Source organism: Episyrphus balteatus, chromosome 3 (genome assembly GCF_945859705.1).
Source record: "Episyrphus balteatus chromosome 3, idEpiBalt1.1, whole genome shotgun sequence".
Classification (NCBI taxonomy): domain Eukaryota; kingdom Metazoa; phylum Arthropoda; class Insecta; order Diptera; family Syrphidae; genus Episyrphus; species Episyrphus balteatus.
In genome coordinates this window covers 7,323,242-7,346,907 of record NC_079136.1, presented here as the reverse complement: position 1 = coordinate 7,346,907, position 23,666 = coordinate 7,323,242, and the positions used below count along the sequence as shown (strand labels likewise).

General features: G+C 31.9%; 1 protein-coding gene and 1 long non-coding RNA gene across 3 annotated transcripts; both read left to right on the top strand.

Moving 5' to 3' along the window:
• The first annotated feature begins 744 nt into the window (after window positions 1-744).
• LOC129913711 (atlastin) lies at window positions 745-18,926 on the top strand. 2 transcript variants are annotated; one of them, XM_055992518.1, is made up of 8 exons: window positions 745-1,039; window positions 9,758-10,001; window positions 13,523-14,299; window positions 14,360-14,515; window positions 14,574-14,854; window positions 14,919-14,985; window positions 15,057-15,110; window positions 18,252-18,366. In XM_055992518.1, the coding sequence occupies exons 2-7, from the start codon at window positions 9,807-9,809 to the stop codon at window positions 15,096-15,098; spliced, it is 1,518 nt and encodes a 505-aa protein (XP_055848493.1). In that variant the 5' UTR covers window positions 745-1,039; window positions 9,758-9,806; the 3' UTR covers window positions 15,099-15,110; window positions 18,252-18,366. The 2 variants fall into 2 exon arrangements, with proteins under 2 accessions (XP_055848493.1, XP_055848492.1); XM_055992517.1 differs by lacking the exon at window positions 15,057-15,110 and having other exon boundaries at window positions 748-1,039; window positions 18,252-18,926.
• Window positions 18,927-21,762: 2,836 nt separating this feature from the next.
• On the top strand, window positions 21,763-22,475 carry LOC129915787 (uncharacterized). The gene is made up of 2 exons (XR_008772370.1): window positions 21,763-22,160; window positions 22,245-22,475. It is a non-coding gene; the product is annotated as an uncharacterized LOC129915787 (long non-coding RNA).
• The last annotated feature ends 1,191 nt before the right edge of the window (window positions 22,476-23,666 follow it).

The window sequence follows — 23,666 nt, the reverse complement described above, 5'->3', positions numbered from 1 at the left end:
CAGCTCATAAAACTAAAGCTCTGTGGTGTTCGATGTAAAATAAAACCCGAGAAACTCTGATTTTTTTTTTGACAATTGGGTGACATGATTTAGAGTGCCCTGGAGCGGGAAAACAACGAACAAACCTATTCACATATGGAAAAGGAAATTGTTTTCTCTCTCGCGGCCATCTTTTTTGTGAAAAAATGCACAAGGGGTATTCACGATTCGATGCAAATGGTCTTGTATCGTTGTAAAAGTGCAAAAGTGTAACATTTTCTTAAAATAAAACAACCAAATATACACACTAAAATTTCTTTACACTTTTGCTATACCCCAACCCTATTGCAAAAATAAAATACAATGGTGCAAAATTTGTCTATTGTAGTTGTAGTAGTAGAAAACAAAATTTTGCATTTTTACACCTTTTTGAATACCCCTACAATTTCAGAGTACCCAAACTGGAATTGGGTTAAAAAAGTAAAAATATTTCTGTTTTAGGCAGTACCCCAAACAGATCTAATATTAAAATTAATTGCCAAATACAACCGCGTAAATCAGACAAATCATTTCACAGCAACAACTCAAAAATCACACAAATTCCAACCATACGGAATTCCACACTGTCAAACTCTTAATTCCAACTGTACCTCAAATTTTCCTCTTCATCGATTTTGTTGACAGTCGACTCCATAACTTTTTAAATGACGTTTCATCTTTTGACGTGCCACATTCAAAATCCATCTATTTATCTCTTTCTATCGCAATGTGTATTTAGGATAAAAACAAAGGCTAAAAAAAAAACTTCATACCCATCGCGAGAGCTGAGAAACGAGTCACAAAAAAAAAAATTTTTTAGCCTTCGTGTTAGTTTTTTTCATTTTGCTAAAATAAAAATTTACTTCTCGTAGAAAAGCAAAAAAAAAAAAACAACAAAAAATTCAAAAAGCTGATTCATTATCCATTGAATTCTATAAAACATCTACATCGAATGAAGAACTAAAAAAATTCCAAGTGAAAGAAATATATCTCGCAAAAAATAAAAGAAAGTCAATTTTACGTAAGTACAAAATAGATACAAAAAAAATATAGAAAGAAAAAAAATAACAAAAATTCCAAAATTTCCAAATAAAGAGAACTCTCCTCTCAAATCCAATCCAACAATCATTAAACATCTCACAGATCAAAAGCTAGAAGTAAAACACGTTTCCAATCTAAAAAAAAAATGTTAGCCGATTAACCTGGCACTTATTCTAGGCAAGGGGCTAGAGAGCAGCACTTTGTTTGTGCTGAGCTGTGCTAGAATTAATCAAACTACGTTTTTTTTGCTTTTTGTTAAATGATTCAATTAAATTCTATTCCGAGATTGGTTGTTCATAGTTTTACACGATTTGTTGGGGTTTTTTTTCCTTTAAAAAAAAAGTTAGAAAGTGCAATGGAATTTCTGGGATTCCATTGTTTACATTTTGAGGGTTCCAATTGGGAACATAAATCTGGTAAAATTCTGTATTCTTCGTTCGACGTAAATGGACAGAATTAGTTGAGAACCAGTTGCACAAGTTTCGTTGTTATTTTCTTCTTCTTTTTTTTTTGTGTTCACTTGTTTTTGTTCCCCTTTTGTGAGGCTTGTTCTATATCAGCTCCCCACTACTCTTGTGTTTGCAAAAATAAAGTGCCAAAACCTTTTAAGTTCTCCAAGCACGCATAATAGAGGTAATACGTATTTGTAGACGACACTTGTGTGTTTTTTCTTATTCGTCGAACGCAGTGGCGTATTGAAAGGGGGAGGCTCAGGGGGCTCAAGACCCCCCTAAGCCACCAAGATCATGTTATTATTTATGTGATTTGATCATAATGTAGGGTAGATGTACCAATACCCGAACAGTTAACTAAAATTCAAAAGTAAAAAAGCTGCAAAAAATTATTTATTGAAGAAAAAAACCTTTTTACGAAAGGTGTAAGAATACTTTATTATAAAAAAATAAAATTTTGTCAATGAGTACAAAAGTTTTCTTATAAAAAAATAAAAACCGAAGGCATGTCGTTTTCACCAGAAGCCGAACACAAGGTTCCTGATTCCGAACACTAATGTGCCTAATTCCGAACACCATAAATTTTAACAATTTTCTTCTATTATTTAGATAAAAACTCTTTTACAATTAATTTAAATAACAAAAATATGGAACTTTCAAGGTAAACAAAAATGTTCCATACATATATATTTATAAACCATATAGGAAACGGGCCTATATCATTTGGTTCTGGCTCTTCAATGGGCTCAGTTTTGTCGGTGCTTCCGATACAAATTTAAGAACGGTTTTTTAAAACGAACTTTTTTTTAAGTTTTTACGTAGTTTAATACGTAGCGTTAGATGTGCATTCTAATAACTGGTTGGTAGACATATAAGAGAAAGTTACTATGGATGCATTTTGAATGGTCGACCGCGAATGGATTAATTCCATATCTGCGCAATGCATTTGTACAAAACCAAAAAGGTCTTTATTTTCTAAAACGTGCACAACAGTCCGCAGAAGTTTGCTTTTGTCACCTAGGAATTTTCCAACGTTCGTTGCCTTTTAAACTGGTCCATTCCCACATTGAAGCTCGACAGTGACTTTTGAGCTCCAACATCTGACGGCTACATGTGTAGCACGATGTGGGTTGTATTCGGAGAAGAAATGAAGTGCATTTTTTTATGAAATATGAATAATTATTTATTTTGTTTAAATATTTATAAATTTGTATAAATATTTATTAAATAAATAAAATTTAAAGCAGTTGCCTAGTTCCAAACAGTACTGTTCGGAGAAAGGAAAATCATAAAAATTGGCTTCCTATTTCCGAACAGTTTAAAATAAGAATAAGTATATACAATTTTTTTAAAAAAATATTAAAATCAATTACTTATTGTCTAAACTAATGCATAAAATTATAAAATTTAGCCTAAACTTTATTTTTATTCAAAAAAACACTATTTCATGTGACCACTCAAACTAATTTTTTTACAAAAAAAATACGATAATTTTACGCATCTGATCCTTCCGACAAACTGAAAGCTATTTGAACAAGAAAATATAGATTTCTGAGCGAGATATCGCAAGGAGTGATCGAATATAGTATATAGATTCTAGTTTAACCGGGTTTTTACTTCGAACGGGACAAAACAGTTTGATTTTACATATTTAAGTGAAAAGTGTTCGGCTACTGGAGCTGTTCGGAAATGGGTACATCTACCCTACATGATTAACAGAAACTTTTTTGTTAATCAACGAGATTTAGAATGATCTTTGACACTCGAGCCCTCTCGCTTCCAGCCAACTCCAAAACGGCTATTGTTTTTGTTTGTTTTAGACCCTTAGCTGACGTTTAAAAGTTTGTGTAACTTTATTTCGATTTTTTTTTAAATATTGTCCATTAAAAATGGCAACTATTGTTAATTAAGAGTTTTTAAAAAGTAAAAATGGGCTTATTCAATGCGAATAAAGACTTTATTTAAAATTAAATGTTATTTTTTATTGGTTTTTAAAGAAGTTAAACATTAAAGGGGCGGTCTTGCCACCACTTCCCCTATATAAAAACAAAAAAATTAAAAGAAAACATAAATTTCGTTTTTCAAAGCAATAAAACAACATCTGAAATCAAATTGCCATCCAAAACAAGTATGCATCTTTATTTGATATATCTATTAAGATGCATTTTTCGAGAAAAAAAATTTTCAAAATCGTTTGAACCGTTTTTCAAAAAAAAAAACAAGTTTTTTGGATAAAAAAAATAAAAGGAGAATGGGCAAGTTTGTATGGAACGTGAACGTTTCGCGGCCGGGAATGAATTTGTTATTTTTTGATGCAATTAAGGTTAACATATATTGCGCAGAAGTTTTATCCTTGTGACGTACTTCAAAAACGGATAAAATGCATTTTTACATTTAACACTTTATATAGATTGTCTCAATGTTATAACTTAATTGTGTATTTTAAGTGCAAAATATGATACTCTGTCATTTTCCTTGAGTCTGAAGACCTTTATCTTGAATATCCAACCACTAGAACTCAAACTATAAGCACTTTAAAACAACGATTTCAAGCCTATTTTTATAGTTTTGTTGTTCAATTTTTTGTTAGTTTGAAAACTTTCGAACAAAATCTTGAAGTGGTTGTCTTAAAAATCTTATATTATGAATTCTATTATTCGGATTTTCAAGATTAATGTCTTCAGAATTAGGAAAAATGGCAGAGCAATTTGTCCTTCATACATTGAACAATGTATTAACAATACTAATACTGCATTATCTTGCATTCTTAACGCAATACAGCGAAACGTCCATAGTAAAAGTTTTTCCTATGTTATTGTTCTATCATTTGATACCAACTTCATTAATGGCAGCTCAACGTCTAAAATGCCCTTTCTCCTTTGTATGTCATTTTGTAGAAATCACTAATCAACATCTAAACCCAAAATTTAAAAAAAATCACTGTCCCGTTTTCGAAAATTTGATTTTTCAAAAAAAGATTTTCAAATTTTTTTTATTCCTCATTTATATTAAATAATTTAAATGCTTTTGTATAATAAATTTTGTTGAAATACAATTAGTAATTTGGCAGAAAATCAGATTTAAAAAAAGCTGTTCTATGGCAGGTACCGATAATAATGATTTAAAAAAAAAATTTCATCATAAAATAGACCTTGCTAAAAAAAAACTAATATCTAAAATTTTTTAAACAAAATCGTTGGAGCCGTTTTCGAGAAATTAAACTTTTCCGAAATTTTTATATGGCAGGTACCGTTATTTTTGGTCCAAAAAAAAATTCATTCCAAAAACCCTTCTGGAGCTGTCCAAAATATTAAGTTTGAAGTCAATCAGTCCATCCGTTATACTGTAGCTCCTTATACAGACAGACAGACCGACTTCCGGGACCCACTTTTTGCCATTCTCTATCATCGTTATGTTATGGAAAATTGTTATCTCAAGTTTTTTTTTTGTGCGAATGCATAACTTGATATTAACCTATATCAAAAGTTAAAACTAGTATAGCATGAAAAAATTGACCAAAAAATAAGCGTTTTAAATAATCAACAAAAAAAACAAAATAAGTTATTGATAAAAAATTATTTCGGATTATTCTGCGTTCAATTTATTTAAGAGTGCAATTTTTTACTCACCCCGAACGTTTCGCAACAAATTGCATTATGCGTGGTAAAAAAAAGTCTAAAAACCATAATATGAAAAAATACTGAACGTAGAAAAAAGATATTGAAATCAGTAGAAAGGTCCCTTATTTTTTACTAAAATTGATAGTAATATAAACATTTGTTTCGAAAATATATGCGTTTTTGGATTTTTCATTCCCCAACTTCTTACTGTAATAATAGACTTGATTTTAGCCCTTATTTGTTTTTAACTTCATTAATGAACGCACTGTGCCCAGCGTCCATAGAAAAGTTCTTTTTTAGAAGACAAAAAAAGTTCGATTTACTGTTTTATTGACTTAAATAAAAGGAGTACACATAAAAAAACGACTGAACAATTTTACAGGTGAGCACCCTTCAATTTTTTTTTCTAGATACGCTACTGGTCACCCGTCACCACTTGCATTGTTTTTACTTTACTTTAGCTTAACTATAGCCTAGAGAAAGGACTTTGAACTGATCGTGTATAGTCTTTTGTCATGGTCGTTGCCAAGATAGGTAGGCAGATTCAGAATTGACCAACCTAATTACATATTTAAATTGAAACATTCTTCTTTTACTCTTTTGGTTGTTGTTTCTTGTGAGATAAATCATTGAACTTTCCCAATATCGAATCGATTAAAACACGGTCAAGCTTCATTGTTTCGATTGATCGAAGCTATTTGCTTTTTTTTATGTTTTTGTTGTTTTTCCATTTATCCGGGTGTGTTGAAATGACGACACTGCATTGTTGTAGTTGAGGTCATATTTTCTTTAAATTGCGTATAACACGGTCAGTAAAAATTGTTTATTCTACACACTTTTTGACCTTGAAATGGTGTTCGTTTGCAGTACGTGTATATATAATTCAAAAATGGGTTATTTACATGTTTGTTTAAACTTTCTTATTTTGAGTAATTTCTGAGAGATTTGTATCTAATAATTTACTCAAATTCAAATCAAACTCATGTAGATATATAAACACAAGAGAATATTTACTTACTTATAGCGTAGATGAACTTTGTTCCAAATTGGTATTAATAAATATTATCTACGATTATGATTCAATTTTTGAGTAAATGACTAAATAGGTCTCAAATAAGAACGGCTAATCGAATCTTTTTTCTGTAACATATGTTTTTTCTTTATCGTGGTTGAAAATTGTTCGTATACTTTTGTTATTGTGTGTTGCCATTTGCAAATAGGTAAGTTGATTCTGATAGCTTACAAGCTACCGAAAAATAAGCAACCACGCGAAACGGATTGTAGTTTTCTTTTTTTCTTCCAATAAAATTTTTGTTTTGCTTTCTTTTGTTTGTCTTTCTTTTGTTTTGATAGAATTAAGAAATCGATTTAAATCTATATTTTTCAATGAACTTGAGACTTGAACCTTTCAACGTACAACAGCATGACTGGTAGAAAAGACAATATTATTTATTTGTTTGTAATCGATTTTGTTATGCCAGATGTTCCAAGTTCAAATCCTGCTTCAACCACTTATATAGTTTTGATAGTTTACTGCCTATTAAGAAAAATCGACAAAGTCGCCCATGAGTGCATCTTTTCTAAGCCGTTTCGACCCGGCAGAAAATTGTAATTACACACACGCACACAGGGTTTGTTGAGACTATTAATTCAGTAGAACTATTATGTTTGTGAATTTATCAATTAATAATTCTTTCTCTAAGATTTTAGATTGTAGACGAAAAAGATATGTTAATAACTTAAACACTTCTTCGAAAAACTAATGTGTTTGTCCCTTTACTATGAAAATGTAAGCGGACTTCGTTCCAAAGCAAAAACTACCATTAGAAGTGTTTGCTTAAACTAAAACTAATTTGAACAGTAGCTTAATAATGAATTTTATAAATCTGATTTGAATGTTTACCCGAAAGATAGTTTCTTGGATTTTGGTTAAAATGCAGTTAAAAGTGTTCTTATAGAGATTCACTCTAACAATGATGGTTCTCTTTTTTGAAAATTATTCTTTTTTCTCTTCGTCTCTTTTTAATATTCCTAATACAACAAACATTCAATTGATCATTTGAAAATTAATATTTATTAAAATTAATATTTCAAAATGGTCGTTTTTGATCCTACTGATATTTCAACGAGATCAGTAAGATTTCTGACTTTCAATCGAAGATATCCTAGCACGAATTCTTATTTTTTGATTAACTTGTTGCTCCTCAAGTCTTACGATGTATTTATATATGTTGACAGTCAAATTGATCTTTTTTCTAGTATCTAAAGCCCGTTAAACAACAACAACAACATTGTGCAATATGAATGTCAACTATCAAATTTCACCTTAGCCGGTTCGACTCCTGATTTCGTTAAGGCTTTTCAATATTTAAAAAAATCTTAATTTTAGTAAAATTGTTTCTCAAACTTTCTACTTCGCTAAATCACGGATTTGGGTTCAACTACCATAAATCCAAGATTTTCACCTACTTTCAATCCGAGATTTAGAATAAATCTCAAGATTTATTCTAAATCTACATAGCTTAATCTCGGATTTAGGGTAGATGGAAATATAGTATTAGAAATAGGAGCTCAGTTTGCTTTCCCTGTGACAGGAATTGGTTTTTTCCAGATGAGTATAATTTACTGACAATTTAAAAATCAGTTTAATCTTCCTGCTTTGGCAACCTCAGGTAGTCTTGAGATGATTTGCTTTTCGTAAAAACGATCGGTACGAAGTGCAAAAGCTTTCTCCATCATTTATTTTCGAAGGCAAAACTCTTGGAGAACTTCGAACTGTTCAACATACACTTCATGATTCCACTCGTCTAATTCAACGAAATAATCATTGTTAATTGTTTTAATCAAATGTTTATTAAAAAATAAAATAACAAGCAAATAGCTCTCCAGCAAGCAAGTAAATGCTTCCATGCATAACATTTTTTATTACTCAAATGAAGAAAACCAAAGCGTTTGCTCAAGTTTTCGTTCATGACATTAATTATAAAAAGTTCAAGAGGCCAGAATAAGCTTCAGACATGTATATGTGAACATTCTCCGCTTGGGTGACGATTATGAACTTCACCAATGAAATTGGTTAATGATCTGCTTTATAGTGAGGTCTTTATCGTACTCTCAGATATGGAAAATCAATTAAATATTTGCTGCTATAGTAAAAGTTGCATATACAATTGCAGGCATTTAAATTCTGTTTTAAAAAATCACTGTTAGTTTGTGTGCGTGTGTGTTTGTACTTAATGGACTAGGATATCGTTTGTCTGATTAACTTTTTATTCTTAGTCTTTAGATTTACAATAGATGGCGCTAAATTTTAAATTTTTTGATTTAAATACCTTATATTATTTAGAATTGATATTTTGTTTTAATTAAAATATGTTAAAGTTTTTTTTTGTACCATGTTTTTCTAATGATCAAGTCAAATTAAAATAAATTTTCAATCTCAAGCATCCCACCCCAATAATTTTAAATTATTTGTAATACATAGACTCTCAAAAAGAATAATGTGGAATATATATTTTGTCGTCATGTAGACGAGTCGTCGACTTTTGACCTCCGGCAACCCGGCAAAGCTTTCTAACAGCTATTGAGGTAGATACTTCTTCCAAATCTTTTTAAAAATGTTTCTGTGTCTCTATATATTTTAAGATACATATTCCGAATATAGAAAAAATGTATTCCTTCATCCGAGAATAAACATGAAACTTTTGATGTTACTTCTATTGTTCATAAAACTTTTGCTATCAAAATTAATTTCCATTTTTTATTTGCACCCATGCGATAAATGACGACACAATTTAGTAGGCGGGGTCATGTCTTTTGAAGATACTGCGTACATTGCAATCAGCAATAATTTTTTCTTATCCCACACGCTTAACCTTGAATTGGTCGTGGTTGTTGCATAGCATCAATTCAACAAGCACCCCGATTGGCATAGTCAGACAATACCTAGCCACGTTATGAAATGTTTCAATCTCAAAAACGAAAAGAAGAAAACATCCACGAAAACATTTTCTAATTGCCGCTAAGACATTATTTGATCACCGTTTTAATGTTCATTTCATGCGGCGGTTGGTCTTGAGAAAAAAAAATTAATATAATAAATAAGTCAAAATCTAAGAGTAGATAGGCGCAAGCGGAGAAAGATACAGCCGCCGCACCACAACAACTAAAACAACAAAATAAAAAAAGACCTCAAATTTATTTTTGGAATTGCGCTGCTTTGAAAAATGTGTTTGACTATCTCTGCCTTTGCCTCCGCTTCTGCCGTTGCTGGTGCGCTTCTTCATCGAAAATTCTAATAATTGTGGGCAGAAAACAACACAAAAATATTCTTTTTTGCAATTACGGAGCGGTGATCGTCGTTGTGTGTTGTGGTGTTTTTGGTATAGTTTACCTGCCGATCTTGCTCTCTATCTATCTCTTCTAGGTGCGCACCGCCGCCGCTCAAAACAGCTGTGTCCATTTTAAATTAGCAAAGTGCACAAATTTTTAGATCTCGAAGAAGGCCATGAAAATAGGTACCCTTTGTTCCAAAGGGCAATTTGGTATTCATTCAAATAGAATAAAATTTGCATATTTTAAATTAAATTGTTTTGTGTTAATAATTTCTTGTTTTTCTTTTTCTAGATTCACAAAATTTCTAACGGTATTTATCATAACAAAATAATCAAACAAAATGCCAGCCGAAGCGCTGCATATTATTACAACCGCAGAAGATCACACATTTATCCTAAATGAAGAGGCTCTTGCTGAAGCCCTCAACAAGGATGAAATTAAGGATCGTTTTGTGTGTGTGGTTTCGGTGGCAGGAGCATTCCGTAAAGGAAAGAGTTTCCTCTTGGATTTCTTTCTAAGATATATGTACTCAAAGGTAAGTTTTGTGTTCTGTTTTTTTTAGATGATTTATGATGATTAATTGTGAAAATATTCTTCAAAAACAAATTCTTTAAAGAAAATTTGTTTATGTAACCATTTAAATTGCAATTGTTGCGTGTTTCCTGTTTTTTTCTTGTTCAATTTAAAAGATCTCAAATTTGTACTGTATATACATTATGCCTCCTATTTATAGTGTCCCAAAGTGCCATTACTCCATTCGAAATTTTTTAAATATTACGTCCATGTATGTACTATGTAGCATAAAAATATTTGGTTTAAAGACTACCGAAATAGTTTCGAAAAAAAGTCGTCAAAAAAGAAAAACCAATGACTCAGTTATGGCCGATTGAAGACAAAGAATCATAGAATCGGTTGTACAGAGCATTCTTTTTTATATTTGCGATCTTCTAAAAAACACCTTAGAATTCCAATTAATTTTTTGAAAGGAGACAAAATGGATTTAAAAATAAATATAAACGTTTTTTAATGGTTTCACCGTTTTTAACATAATCAATTATATTATCCCAGTCGTTTTTGGTAAAACCGCAGGGAACAGAGTGTATCTAAAAGTGAGAATTCATTAAGAAGAATAAATGATTATCCTAAACATAGTAAATTTTGTATGCGAATAAGCTGTTCACAGTACCTGCAGCTGCAACGCTTTAACAACATTACTTTCCCGCAATTCTACGAAAAGAACAATGCAAATGCCTTCATTACAGGCCCCCCTTTTTAGGAATGATAATGTTTATTTTGAAAGATTGAAGATAGTTTTAATAATTGTTATTGCACAGCCATTTCAATCAAATTTAAATTCATTGTTTTGAATTTTAATTCAAATTAGGTTTTAATCGCATGTTTATTTAGCTGCTGTAGCTAGCTGATGATAATTTCAAAACAAATAGGAAATTGTTTTGTTGTTTGTGTGTCACAAATCAATAATTATTTAGTTTGACATGAATTTATTTGTTTCTATTTACTGTCGTTTTTTGGGTCGTTATGTACGTTTGGAACTTTAGTTTTCATTTATGTATAAGAAATATTAAATACGACTTATAAAAAGAGCTTTTTAGTTTAAAGTCTGCACTTTAACTTTGAGTAACATTTTGCAAGTTATGTCTGACTAACATTAACATACTTATGTATGTATGTGAATTTTCATTTGCCACAAAAAATCAATTATTTATACTTTAATGTGTCATTCACCGCGCTGTGTTAGTCAAGGCCGCATTCAATAGTTTTTTAGTCAGCTCGATATTCAGCAAGCCATCTCCAATTAAACAGCTGAAGTCGATATCACATTAAACCTTGTTGGGCCGTTGGATATTAGGTTTTCTTCTGTTTCGTGCCTCCTATGACTTATTAAAGGACTTTACGGGATTGATGTTCATTCGCTTTAGGTGCCCCAACCATTACAAACATTAAAATCGTAGCTTTTTGACCAGTGAAACATCGTACAGTTCGTCATTGTATTTTCTTTGCCAGATGTTTTCTTGCCAATTGACGCTAACTGGACCATATATCGCACGAACGATCTTTGTTGCGAATAAACCAAGAGAGCTGTCATCCGCGTGCAAGAGGGTCCATGTTTTGCCCCATTCAACAAGACTGAGATTATGGATTAGTGTTTTTAGTATCCCTTTGGTTCTCTGTGACAGGACCTATTTGAACATAGTGCTGCATTGCTTTCTCAAATTTCATTCTTTATTTCCAGTTTTTGACCATTTGACCATCCTCTGATGATTAAAATGTAACCTGCTTCCAAAGCAGAATACATTTTTGACAACCAATACATATTTAACTAACACCATATTAAGTTAATGCCCAGAATAATTTTTGTATGTCTTTATCCTAGTCATTAGATATTTTTAATGAGCATGTTCTGATGAACTGAAAAGTAAAACTCTTAGAATTATTGTTCCTATCTTCTTGACCTTTTTTAGATTAAATAAATTTCTTCTAAGCAGGATATATAAATGTAGTGTAGGTCTTAGTTTGATGATTTTTCTATATTTTCGTCGACGTTTCGCGTGTGTTTACAAATTTTTGAATTTCTTACCAAACAATAAAAAAGTTTTGATGTTTTCAAATTTCGATATTTGAAAACGTCTTTTTCAAGACATTTTTATTGAAGTTTTAAAATATTTAAGCCAACAAAAAACCAATATAAGAATTTAACTGAGAACCATAAGAAACCTCTTACGATTGAAGATAAGTATTTATTTCATATTTATTAGCATTTTTTAAATATTTTAATTATTATAGTCTTGAAAAAGCGTGTAAACACACGTCAACGAAAATATAGAAAAATCATCAAACTAAGACCTATAGCCTGCTTAGAAGAAATTTATTCAACTCTTAGAAGATAATGAGAAAATTTGTGCTCCGAACAGCATTTATTGGTATTTTTGTATTATTTACTGGATGTATCAAATATTTGAAGAAGAATTTCTTATACGCCGAATGCATCATTATAAAACCAGAAACTAAAGTTCATATGAAACTTTGCGGACCAAAATCGGATCTTCTGTTCTACAAGATTTAGATAAAAATCTCGTATTTTCTTCAAGCACTCTAATTTCTGACTAGCTGCTAGTATGATTGTTGTACCAATCTTATAAAAGACAGGATTTAGAGAATTCGGCAAGTATAAGAACGAGAAATTGATCCAACTGTGGCAGACTGGCGTAAAACTTATCCCAGTCTATATAGTTTTATCTTTAAAATATTAAGCATTCAAGCCAAATCTAATCCTTTCGAATATATTTTATTCAGCTTCTTGCCAAATAATTTGACAGACGAACATAGTCAAGTCATGTCAAAAACTTAGTATTTTTACATTTCCTGATGCTATTAATGTGTCTTTTCCTAAAAAATATTTAAAGCAACATTATTTGGGATATGTTTAAATTTTTTTTAATTCTTAGTGCCAATTTTTCAATCGAAAAGTGCTTCTCTTCTAAGACTTTACGCAAATTCTGAAAGTCTTAATAGAAGTCTTCCTTCCTGACTTGGTTCTTGATTTCAAACCATGGAACAATGTTAATTTGATTCTTTTTCACGAATAAGTTCGCATTGTTCCCAGAAAACCATTTCTGATTTCTTGTGTATATGATAAAAAAAAAACCTACACATTTTTAAATTTAACAAAAACGTATCTTTTATTTAAAACGAAACATAAGCCAACAAACTGAAAGAATCCGTAATATCTCTTAAAACTAATGAAATTCAATGCTCTGCCACTAGGATGTCGTTTTCGAGGTCCTAACTAATATGAATAACTATATAAATAATATTTGGTACCAATTTGACAGTAGGTACTACGACATAGTTATTGAGTGAAAAAGGAGTTGATGCCGATTTCATTAACTTTTTACTTTAAGACAAGAACTCTGAAGAAAACGGTTGAAAAATTATTATTAAACTTAAAATTTTCTATTTATTTGTAAACTTAGAATAAAAATATTTTATAATTACATTTTTTTAAAAGTTATTTAAACTTTTTGTATCTTTTAGTATGTTAAACATGATATCACAGATTGGCTTGGCGATGAGAATGAACCCTTGTCGGGATTCTCATGGCGTGGCGGCTCAGAACGTGACACAACCGGCATTTTAATGTGGTCGGAAATATTCTTACACGATTATCCAAGTGGAGAAAAAGTTGCCATTATCTTGCTAGACACCCAGGGTGCATTTGACAGCCAGAGTACAGTACGTGATTGTGCAACAGTGTTCGCCCTTAGCACAATGGTTTCGTCTGTACAAATTTACAATTTATCACAAAACATACAAGAAGATGATTTGCAGCATTTGCAATTGTTCACAGAGTACGGTCGCTTAGCGTTAGCCGACTCTGGGAAAAAACCTTTCCAACGATTGCAATTTCTGGTGCGTGATTGGAGTTTCCCATATGAGGCCGAATACGGACCAGAAGGTGGTGAAAAAATTCTCACAAGAAGATTAGAATTGTCCGATAAACAACATCCCGAATTGCAATCACTGCGTCGACACATAAAATCATGCTTCACCGAAATTGCATGCTTCTTAATGCCACATCCTGGTCTAACAGTCGCCACAAATCCAAACTTTGATGGCAGGCTCAAGGACATTACACCAGAATTTAAACAGTCGTTGAGGAATCTTGTGCCAATGCTTTTGGCACCAGACAATCTTATCACAAAAGAAATCAGTGGTCAGAAGGTGAGGGCAAGAGAATTGGTCCAGTACTTCAAGTCGTATATGCAAATTTACAAAGGCAATGAATTGCCTGAACCCAAGAGTATGCTTGTGGTAAGTAGTTTTAATAAATAGGCTTTTTTTGGAAATGAAATAATGTTTTGAAATTTTAAGGCAACTGCAGAGGCAAACAATTTAACAGCAGTGGCAGCAGCGAAAGAGCTCTATTCTCAACTTATGGAAGAAGTCTGTGGTGGAACCAGGCCTTACTTAAGTACAGGACATCTGGATGCTGAACACTTACGAATTAAAGACAAAGCATTGTTCCAAGTAAGTAAATGATTCAATTTTTGATTGAGGTATCTCATTTTTTTTTTTTTTGTATTAGTTTGCTACCAAGAGAAAAATGGGTGGCGATGAATTCTCGGAAAAATACCGTGAGCAGCTTGATTCCGACTTGGAAGATACATTTAATAATTTCCGATCGCACAACGAGAGTAAGAACATCTTTAAAGCAGCAAGAACGCCAGCCGTTTACTTTGCCATTGCAATTATAATGTACATTTTAAGTGGAATATTTGGATTAATTGGTCTTACAACATTTGCTAACTTCTGTAATCTCTTAATGGGTGTTGCATTGTTAACACTTGCATTATGGGCATATATAAGGTTTGAATACATCAATTTATTATATATTTTTTTTTTAATTAAACAAAATTATTGAAATTTATAGATATAGTGGAGAATTTACAGACATTGGATTGAAGTTGGATGAGTTTGCATCGTTCTTATGGGAAAATGTAAGTTCAATCGTAATTTTGTTTGTTTGTTTTGAGAAGAGTAAAATTGATTTGTTATTCATTGTGCATAGAAGAATGAAAAAGAAACTCAAAAGAGATTGAAGACACAATAAGTATTGAACAAAGTAATTAACATATTTTCAAATTCTTTGCAAAATTATTAATGAGTCATTCCAACGTTGTGTTTTACTTGGCGAAAAATACTCTCATTTTGTTCACATCATGATGCAATATTCAATGCTTACGTAGTTAACATAGCCAGTTTTTGTCTGGCTCATTTCCAGTTATCATAATTAAGTTGATCATCTTTCAGTTTCAAAAGTTTCTTTGTAAAGATGTGTCATTTACAAGTCATATACATAGTGGGTTTTAGGTACAGATAAAACTGGTACAGATTTCTTGGAATATAATTTTTAAGCTGCAGTTATTCCGTTTGAAATACTTTCTGAAATTTATAAGACATATAAGTTATTGTCATCTAACTAATCACTGATGAAGTACAAAAAAGATGGTAGGTATAAAGGTTACTCTTAACTCATGCCCCATTGGAAACAGGGATTTAATCTGCAAGATATACTTTCGATTATGATAATGTTAGCGAAATGTGTGAACCTTGCAGTGTCTTGTATGGTGATTTGAAATTAAGGTGCAGGAGTGTTCAGATTAATTCTAATACCAAAATAATGGCTGGCGTTAAAATGGAGTGAATCTTCCATCCTCTATGCCAAAAAACTGAACTTCAAGATTGTTTTATTTTTTTAAGTGCAGAGAATATTAGAGACTAGACATTTAATTAGCGTCATTTTCTGAACAAAATATATTAAGGTAGACAAGTAAATCCAGTTAGAAAGATTTGTCTTGTCTAATTTTCCTGTCAAACAGACAATGTCGGATCATTCTGTTGGTAAAATCATCACATTTTCATATCGCAAATCCAAAATATATTTCTTTTATGATGCATATGAATTTAGTAAAGACATATTAAAAGAGCTCATAGAAAAATATATTCCGATGTGCCGAGTCAATGACTGCTTTTTAATCATTAAAGAATGCATAAAACTGACGATATCAATCATCGCGTAAGCGTAGGGTGGATGAAGTGGCGGGAAAATTCTGCTATCTTCTGTGATCGAAAAATGCCCCCTAAGCTGAAAGGAAGGCTCTACACCGCAGTTGTGCGTCCAGCACTCACATACGGTTCACAATGTTGGACAATGTACAAAAAGTATGAGAGTAAGTTAACGGCAGCTGAGATGAAGATGCTTCGCATGACAGCAGGAGTAACAAAGCTTGATAGAATTAGAAGTACAAAGATCCGAGGAAGCCTTCATGTTAAAAATACCATCTCCCAAAAAATTGAACACGACCGACTCAGTTGGTATTGCCATGTTCAAAGGAGAGATCCTGAGAACCCCGTCAAAAAAGCAATATCATATAACGTTCCAACACGAAATAAAAAGAAAGGTAGGCCTAAAAACTCCTGGTACAAGCAAATGCAAAAACACCAGCATTCAGTTGGCCTCAGAAACGGAACAATACAAAACCGGGAGGCTTGCCGCCGATTTCTGAGGTCAACCCGGCGAACCCCACAGGCGGATCACTAGTGTGAAGCAGTAACGTGGGAAGGTTATGATCCCCTCGACATCGAGATCATAACAGCGCCGAGAAAAAGGAAGAAGAAGAAAGAATGCATAAAACTTGTGTACAAATGTGAACCGTAGTTAAATTGTTAGAAGCATTTCGATTTCGCTGAGCAATGAAGCATTCTTTAAAAATTCGTATGACTTTCTATATTCACCTTTTTTGCGTCGTCGTAAATCGCGTTATTGCTGGAATATTTCCTCTCGTGGTGCCGTATTGCAAGCCAGTTCAGATTCGTAAGATCTTTCTTTCCAAGATTTTCATTTTTGTCTTCGATGCCTCTAACCCCTCGGTTTTGGCATCTCCATCAGGAAGGTTCTTTTAAAAACCAATTTTGTAGACTTTATTTTAAAGTCGTTATTCTGTTAGAAATCGAACATGCATTGTCTGTGGAGCTCTACTCTGTCGGTGTCGGTGATACAAGTATACTTGACATATGACAGCAAAAAAGGATCTTTTGTGCATTCTCTGTGTAGGGTCCGATGTAAATATGTTGAAGAAGAATTTTTTAAGTTTGGATCCTTGTACAGCTCTCGGTCTTATGGTCAGCGGTTGAATATTATAATTTTACTTTTCTGATAGCACCGCGATATTTTTATGAGTTGATATATTGATTACCATTTTCGAAGTCGATAATGTTCATCGTATCCTCTTGATCATAGCTAAATCCATTTTGACACCATAAGTTAGGAGTTGGAAAGATTTTAAAAATAAAATGCGCGTCTTGGTCGTACGTAATTGCTTTTAGATAAAAAATTGCTTACAGTATTAAAGTTTTAAAAATTCATAAAAGAATATTTTTAATTTAATTATACAACAAATTTTATTTAAACTTTACAATATATATATTATAAAATTTGTTTTTAATATTGCAAAAACACCTGGTTTAGTAGTTTTGACCTCCATAAAATGGAACAAAAAATTTTTAGAAATTTTTTGAAAAACGTCAGAGCCGTTTACAAAAAATAGAAGGTCTGTTTAATGAATCTGATCCGCACAGAAAAGATCCAAAAAGGACAGGTTTTGTGTGTTCCATGAGAGAAAACTTTGCCCCACGCTGTTCTACCATCTGTCATTTTGTGTTCCATGATAGCATAGTTTAGTTCAAGTTTTTCTCCTCCTGCTTTTGAGGTAGCGCAAACGAATAAGAATTATCAAGCTGTTTGGCTTTATTCAAACAAAAATATGATAAAATTAATAAAAAAACAAAATTGTAATTTCCTTAGAATCTTACAAATATGAAGAAATATTTTTCTTCCCTTAAGCCTCACATATAATGAAAAAGTTAGATCGTTCTATTCTATCATTCACATTCAATTTCCTTTAAAATATTTTACCAGAAGTTAAAGACTAACGAATATGCCACACTAAGGATCTGGGCAGTTCAAAGTTGTAAAAGTGACGAACTATGTCGAGCTTTTATTCACCGAGCGTTATTTTCTTGAAACTTTTTAGCCTTCTTTGTTTTACTACTACGGTAGACAAAAAAATACGTTTTTACTTTTATTAATTATTCAAACGGCATAAATAAACCAATTTCGTCTTCAAAACCCCTTTGGAATGACACAACACTTTTTTTTAGAATTTACTAAACCTCACAAATAATAAAATTCTTTTTTTAACAGTTTATGAAGCCAGTCTACCAGGGATGTATGGAAAAGGGTATTCAACATGTGGCTACGCATGCTGCTGAAGCAGCTGTTGGTGGTCGATCTGCTGGATCAATAAATGGCAAGGTGAAGAAATCATGAGAATACGCCTATCCAAGGCAAAAAGCAATACAATCACAAAACCAACAGCCGCAACAACCGATTAGAAAACCCAATCAGCAGCCATCTTCTTCGTCGTCGTCGTCGTCTACTCAGCAGCTCATAACGAAATCACAATTAAAAATAAGCAATAATCATAATAATAATAATAACAACAACTGCAGCAAAGGTCCACAAGAAGAACCAACAAATCCTTTAACATCAATGTGGGCTTTCTTTGGATTATTTCAACGAAATTCTCCAAACAACTCAGCATCAGCTTCTGCTGCTGCTCCCCCAGTTGTCCCAGTTAACAACAATAATAACAACAACAACGTTACTTCTGCAGCTTCGACTCGCAAGGCCAAGAGAAGACAAAACAAAAAGAGCCCACCGTTAAAAAAATAATTAATTAATTACATTGAATTAAGATTGAAATGAGAAACGGTTTGCTCGTGTATTGTGTTGGTATGCGCCCTCCATCCAAGTATACAAATCGGCTGCTAATTCTTATTCTTATTGGTTCATTTCTTTCTTTCTTTATTTTTTTTTTTTTAATTAAACAATATTAGCCTTAAATTAGTAAACAAAACATAAACAAAAAAAAAAATATTATATTTAACATTAATTGAAAACCTTTTTAAAAAAATTTCCATTTCTTGTTATTAAACTGTGAAGTTTTTTTTATTAAAAAAATATATGTATATGAATTTTTTGTAAAACAAAAGAATAATCCATTGAAAGGAAAAAAACGATAATATTGTTGTAATACGTACATACATGGTGTGAAATTTTCTGTTCTATATTTTCATAGATAAAATGTTTAAGAAAGCAAAACAAAAAAAAAAAAGTAATCAACGAGAATGGATCTCTCAAGATGGTCCTTGGTCTCAAATTCATTTTTTTAGGTAAACATACGTTCTCACATATCTCGCCCGGGTAAGGTCTTTTTTTTCTTTAATTTTGGTCTCAATTTGTTTTGTTTTGTTATTTTTGTTATTTCTCAAAATTCATTTTTAAATCTTGCTAATAGAATGATAAAGTTAATTAATGCAGGAAGAAAATGAGAGTAACCAATTTTAGAAAGTGATAGCATTCTCTAAGTGTCAATAATCTTCCCATTTTTGTTTTTTACTTATTTTTTATACAATTTATTTAGGTTTGGGTTTTCCGCGTTGATAAGAACGTCCTTAATGTTTTTTTTATATAAATATTATAAAAAAACTGAATGTCGAATTTGTTTGCTTGTGGTTGCTTCGATTATAAAATATATAAATAAAAGAAGAAGAAGATTCGTTAATTTTCTTTAATTTTTTTTAAAATCTTTTTTTTGAAGTTATACAATTAAATAAAATGAAAAAATACAACATTCTCAAAAATCTATAGATGTATTATTATTTTTTATATACGGGATACATCCTCGCGACCCGATTCTTGGTGCGATGGACTATTGTGTCAGAAGTCTGGGTTCGAATCCCAGACCGCACCACTTAAATAATTTTTCCAGGGGCACTGTGCTTTAAAAGGAACTGACAAAGTCTCTAATAACTCTTTTTCAGAAAGTTTTTGTACTCAAATAACAAGAAAGCTAAATTTGTATCGATGCATTGAAAACTAATCAGGTCAATTAATGTTTTCATAAAATTCACGATTGGCCTATGATCTGACGAAGTCGAAGAGATTATAACTCTCCCACGTGTCTGCTTCACATAAGTGAGCCTGTGGGTTTCGGCAGTTTGACCTCAGAAAGCGGCGGCAAGCCTCCGGTTGGTATTATTCAATTTCTGAGGCCAATTGAATGTCCATTAAAAAGGGTACTCTATACCAGAGTCGATACTATTATATAAGTGGTTAAAGTAGGAAGCCTTTTCTGTGTAAAAATATGTAGGTATTGCATTTATTAAGTATTGAGTGTTCACTATGTAAGTTGCTATTAGGGTATTAGGGTCTTTCACTTTGAGCTTTATATGCTGCCTGTAAGTTATCGAGGTACAAGGATCAGACCGATTACGGACATTTATTTGGGAAGAGGTTACAGAATTATTGGCCCTTATTGCGACTGTCGTTCAACTTTCGACGCATTAAAAGACGATTGTATCGATAAATATTTGTTTTGGTATTGTGTATTTCTTTCTAAAAAAAATATTTGCTATTGAGAATAAAGAACTAAACAAAAAATATCGTTCACAATAGATATTTACAATACCAAAATTCATTTTCGATGATCGACTATCAAAAGAAGTCGTCTATCAATCAAAGAATAAGAAGTACTTCTTATTCTAAGCTATCAATACACAATTGAATTCGTAATAAGGGCCATAGATAGTACAAAATATTCGCTTTCGCAAATTTTTACTTACCGAATGAAATACAGACAAAAGTTTTTATCATTTTCAAAGTTATTTTGACAGGTTCAATTCATAAGTTCCACAAAAAAAATTATCGACTATCAGAAAGGAAATTTTTCTCAATTTCGAAGATGATTCGTGGAAGCAAAGTTCCTAAAATGGAAAAATGTGCCCGGGATTTTTTTTTACCTCATAAGGCTGATTGCATTGACAACTCTCTTGTTTGAATTATTGGGGATGGGTGCTACCGCAGGTAAGTAAGTACTTGCTACAAACTGGCATAACAATTTTATTTAAAAAAAATTTTTTGCAAAAAATTATTTTTTTTTTTAAATGGCTCTTAAGATTTTGAATTTTTTTTTAAATGCGTAAAATTAAAAATTGTACTGCATATTCAACGGGCTCTGCACACGTGGGTTCTAATCCTGCTCATCGAATAATTATTTTTTTTTTTTAATTTTTTCAATCTCAAATTTATGTGTTCATTTAATGTATTTTGTACTTAATTCAACAAATAAACATCACAAAACAATATAAATATAAGTTTTGATAATATTTTCTGCAAAAATTACAAATTCATTGGCAAATGCACCACTTCACGAACAGAAATAAAGTGAATTCAATTTGATCAGAAAATGTAAATGAGTGAAATGCAGAACACCTAATTTCACTTTCGCAAAAAGTGAAACGCAGAATAAATGAGCGAAAGTTTTAAAAATTTTAGCAACTTGAGTTCTAAGAGCAAGTTCGTGCTACAAATTTTTTTTTATATTAAATACCTATTATTTATATTCGAAAACACAAAATTGTCCTTTCTGATATTAACTATAAAAAAAGGTTACGCATACACCCCGGTGTCCAAGAATAGATTTCCTTTAGATACGTTTTTCTTAAACTTAAATTTGTTTTCTTCTGGAATTTATTACTCCCAAAATTGAACACCCTGTAAGCTCTGCATTAAAAGTAAAAAAAATAACAACAAGAGGTTTTATTTAAATGTTTAATATAAAAAAGAATAAATTATACTCCTCCAGTTGATGAAGGAATACACCTACATATTTTTAAGGAAGTCAAAGGCAATGAAATAATTTATTGAATTCTGCTATCAAACACTACGGAATTTCAATTAAAAATCTTGAACATCATTTCTCTCTTCCCTTCACTCTGCGAAAACATAAAAGAATTGAATATTGCATTCCATTCCGACAAACATATCGGTCGTGCGCAGTTCCTTTTTTTTTATTGAAATCGGCAAAACTTCGCAAAGTGAAATAGAGTCATCCATCATTTAGTTTATCAGAGACAACAGCCTAAAACAGTTCGCAATAAAACTTAGACCGGTCATCTTGATAGAGGTTAATATTTTTATTAAATCAATTTATTCCAATCTTCACAAATTATATCACATTTAAGATGCCTTGTGGTGGATGCGGTTCTGGTAAGACTATTTGATATAATAGAGTGGGAAGAATTTACTATGAATTGAACGATTAATTGATTTTTCTATAATTTTCTTAAACAGATTGCAAATGCACTTCGGAAAAATGTGATGAAAGGTGCAAGTGTGACCAAGCTAGCAAGTGCTGTTGCAGCACTAGCACTGAAAAGAAGGAACCATGTTGCAAAGAAAAGTCGAAGTGAATTAATTTTAATTCAAGACCAATAAATTATAATGTGAATTAATACTTGTATTATGACTGACTCAAGCTATTGAACCTTGCATTTTGAATAAATACAAATTTATTGGATGTAATTCAGACTTTATTTATTGTGGTTTTGTTCTTTAATGCGTTTTAGAAAATAAAATAAATTTGGGTTTGCTATGAAAACACTGATGACGTGTCACATTTTTACTTATATAATGTACAATTGTACAATGTACATGCATATTTATATAAAGTTTTTGTTTATTTGTTTCATAAGGCGAGTATTGATTTCTTAGACAAATAAATGATTTAATCAAATCTGAATCTCGGAATATAAACTAAAAGGCTACAAAAAGATTTGTAAAGGTCTCGTTTTGAGATTTTTACTTGCGATATAGGTACTATAGGGCAAGTTTAGGATTCGTAAAAAAAATCGAAATCGAGATAACAATTTAACATGACATTACGATGATGGAGAATGCCAAAAAAGTGGGTCCGACAATTCTGTCTGTCTGTCTGTCTGTAAGAACCTCGAGCTACAGCCTAAACTACTGAAGCGATTTTCTTCAAACTTGGTAGTTAACAGTTTTGGGTGATTCCCTAGTACTCCAGTCAAAGCGTCGGAAAAAAGGGCCTCACCTTGCGCAGAGAGGCACTGTCAGTTTTTATTTCATGGATCGATGGGGGTATATTTAAAAGGCTTAAACCCAATTTCTCACCACCTGATCATTATTTTTAGCGGAGTTATTCACAAAAATGCATTTTTTGGGATATTTTACTTTTAAGCTAATATCTTTGCTCCAGATTGTCGTAGACCAAAAAATAAATTTTCAGGGGGTGGGAAGGGTGGAGCGAATATAAGAGGTGAGATGCGGTGAGTTTGGAGGACGGTCGCCAAAGGGGAGTCCTTACCGACAAAAATCGAGCCCTAAGGATTCCAGGAGCGGAGTGGGAAGGCTCAGCTGCGACAACATCTGCAGGGTAGTTCCAAAAAGGTGGTATAAGGTAATTTACGGCCCTATTCTGCTATTCGATTCACGTGAAACTCTTAAATAAGAAGCGTTTAAATGGGGGTTGAAATAACATTTAAGCAATTTTTTCTTCCTTAGAATTGTTAAAATAGACGGAAACAACGTTTTGCCTAAGAAAGTTAAGGGTTTTTCAAAGCCAATTTGATGTGATAAAGAAAGAAAATCTTTCGATCCACGTGAATCGAATAGCAGAATAGGGCTGTTAATGTGTGAATGAACTATTTGTATTGAGATAAGTGAAGATCATTGTTGGCATGGTTTGAATTT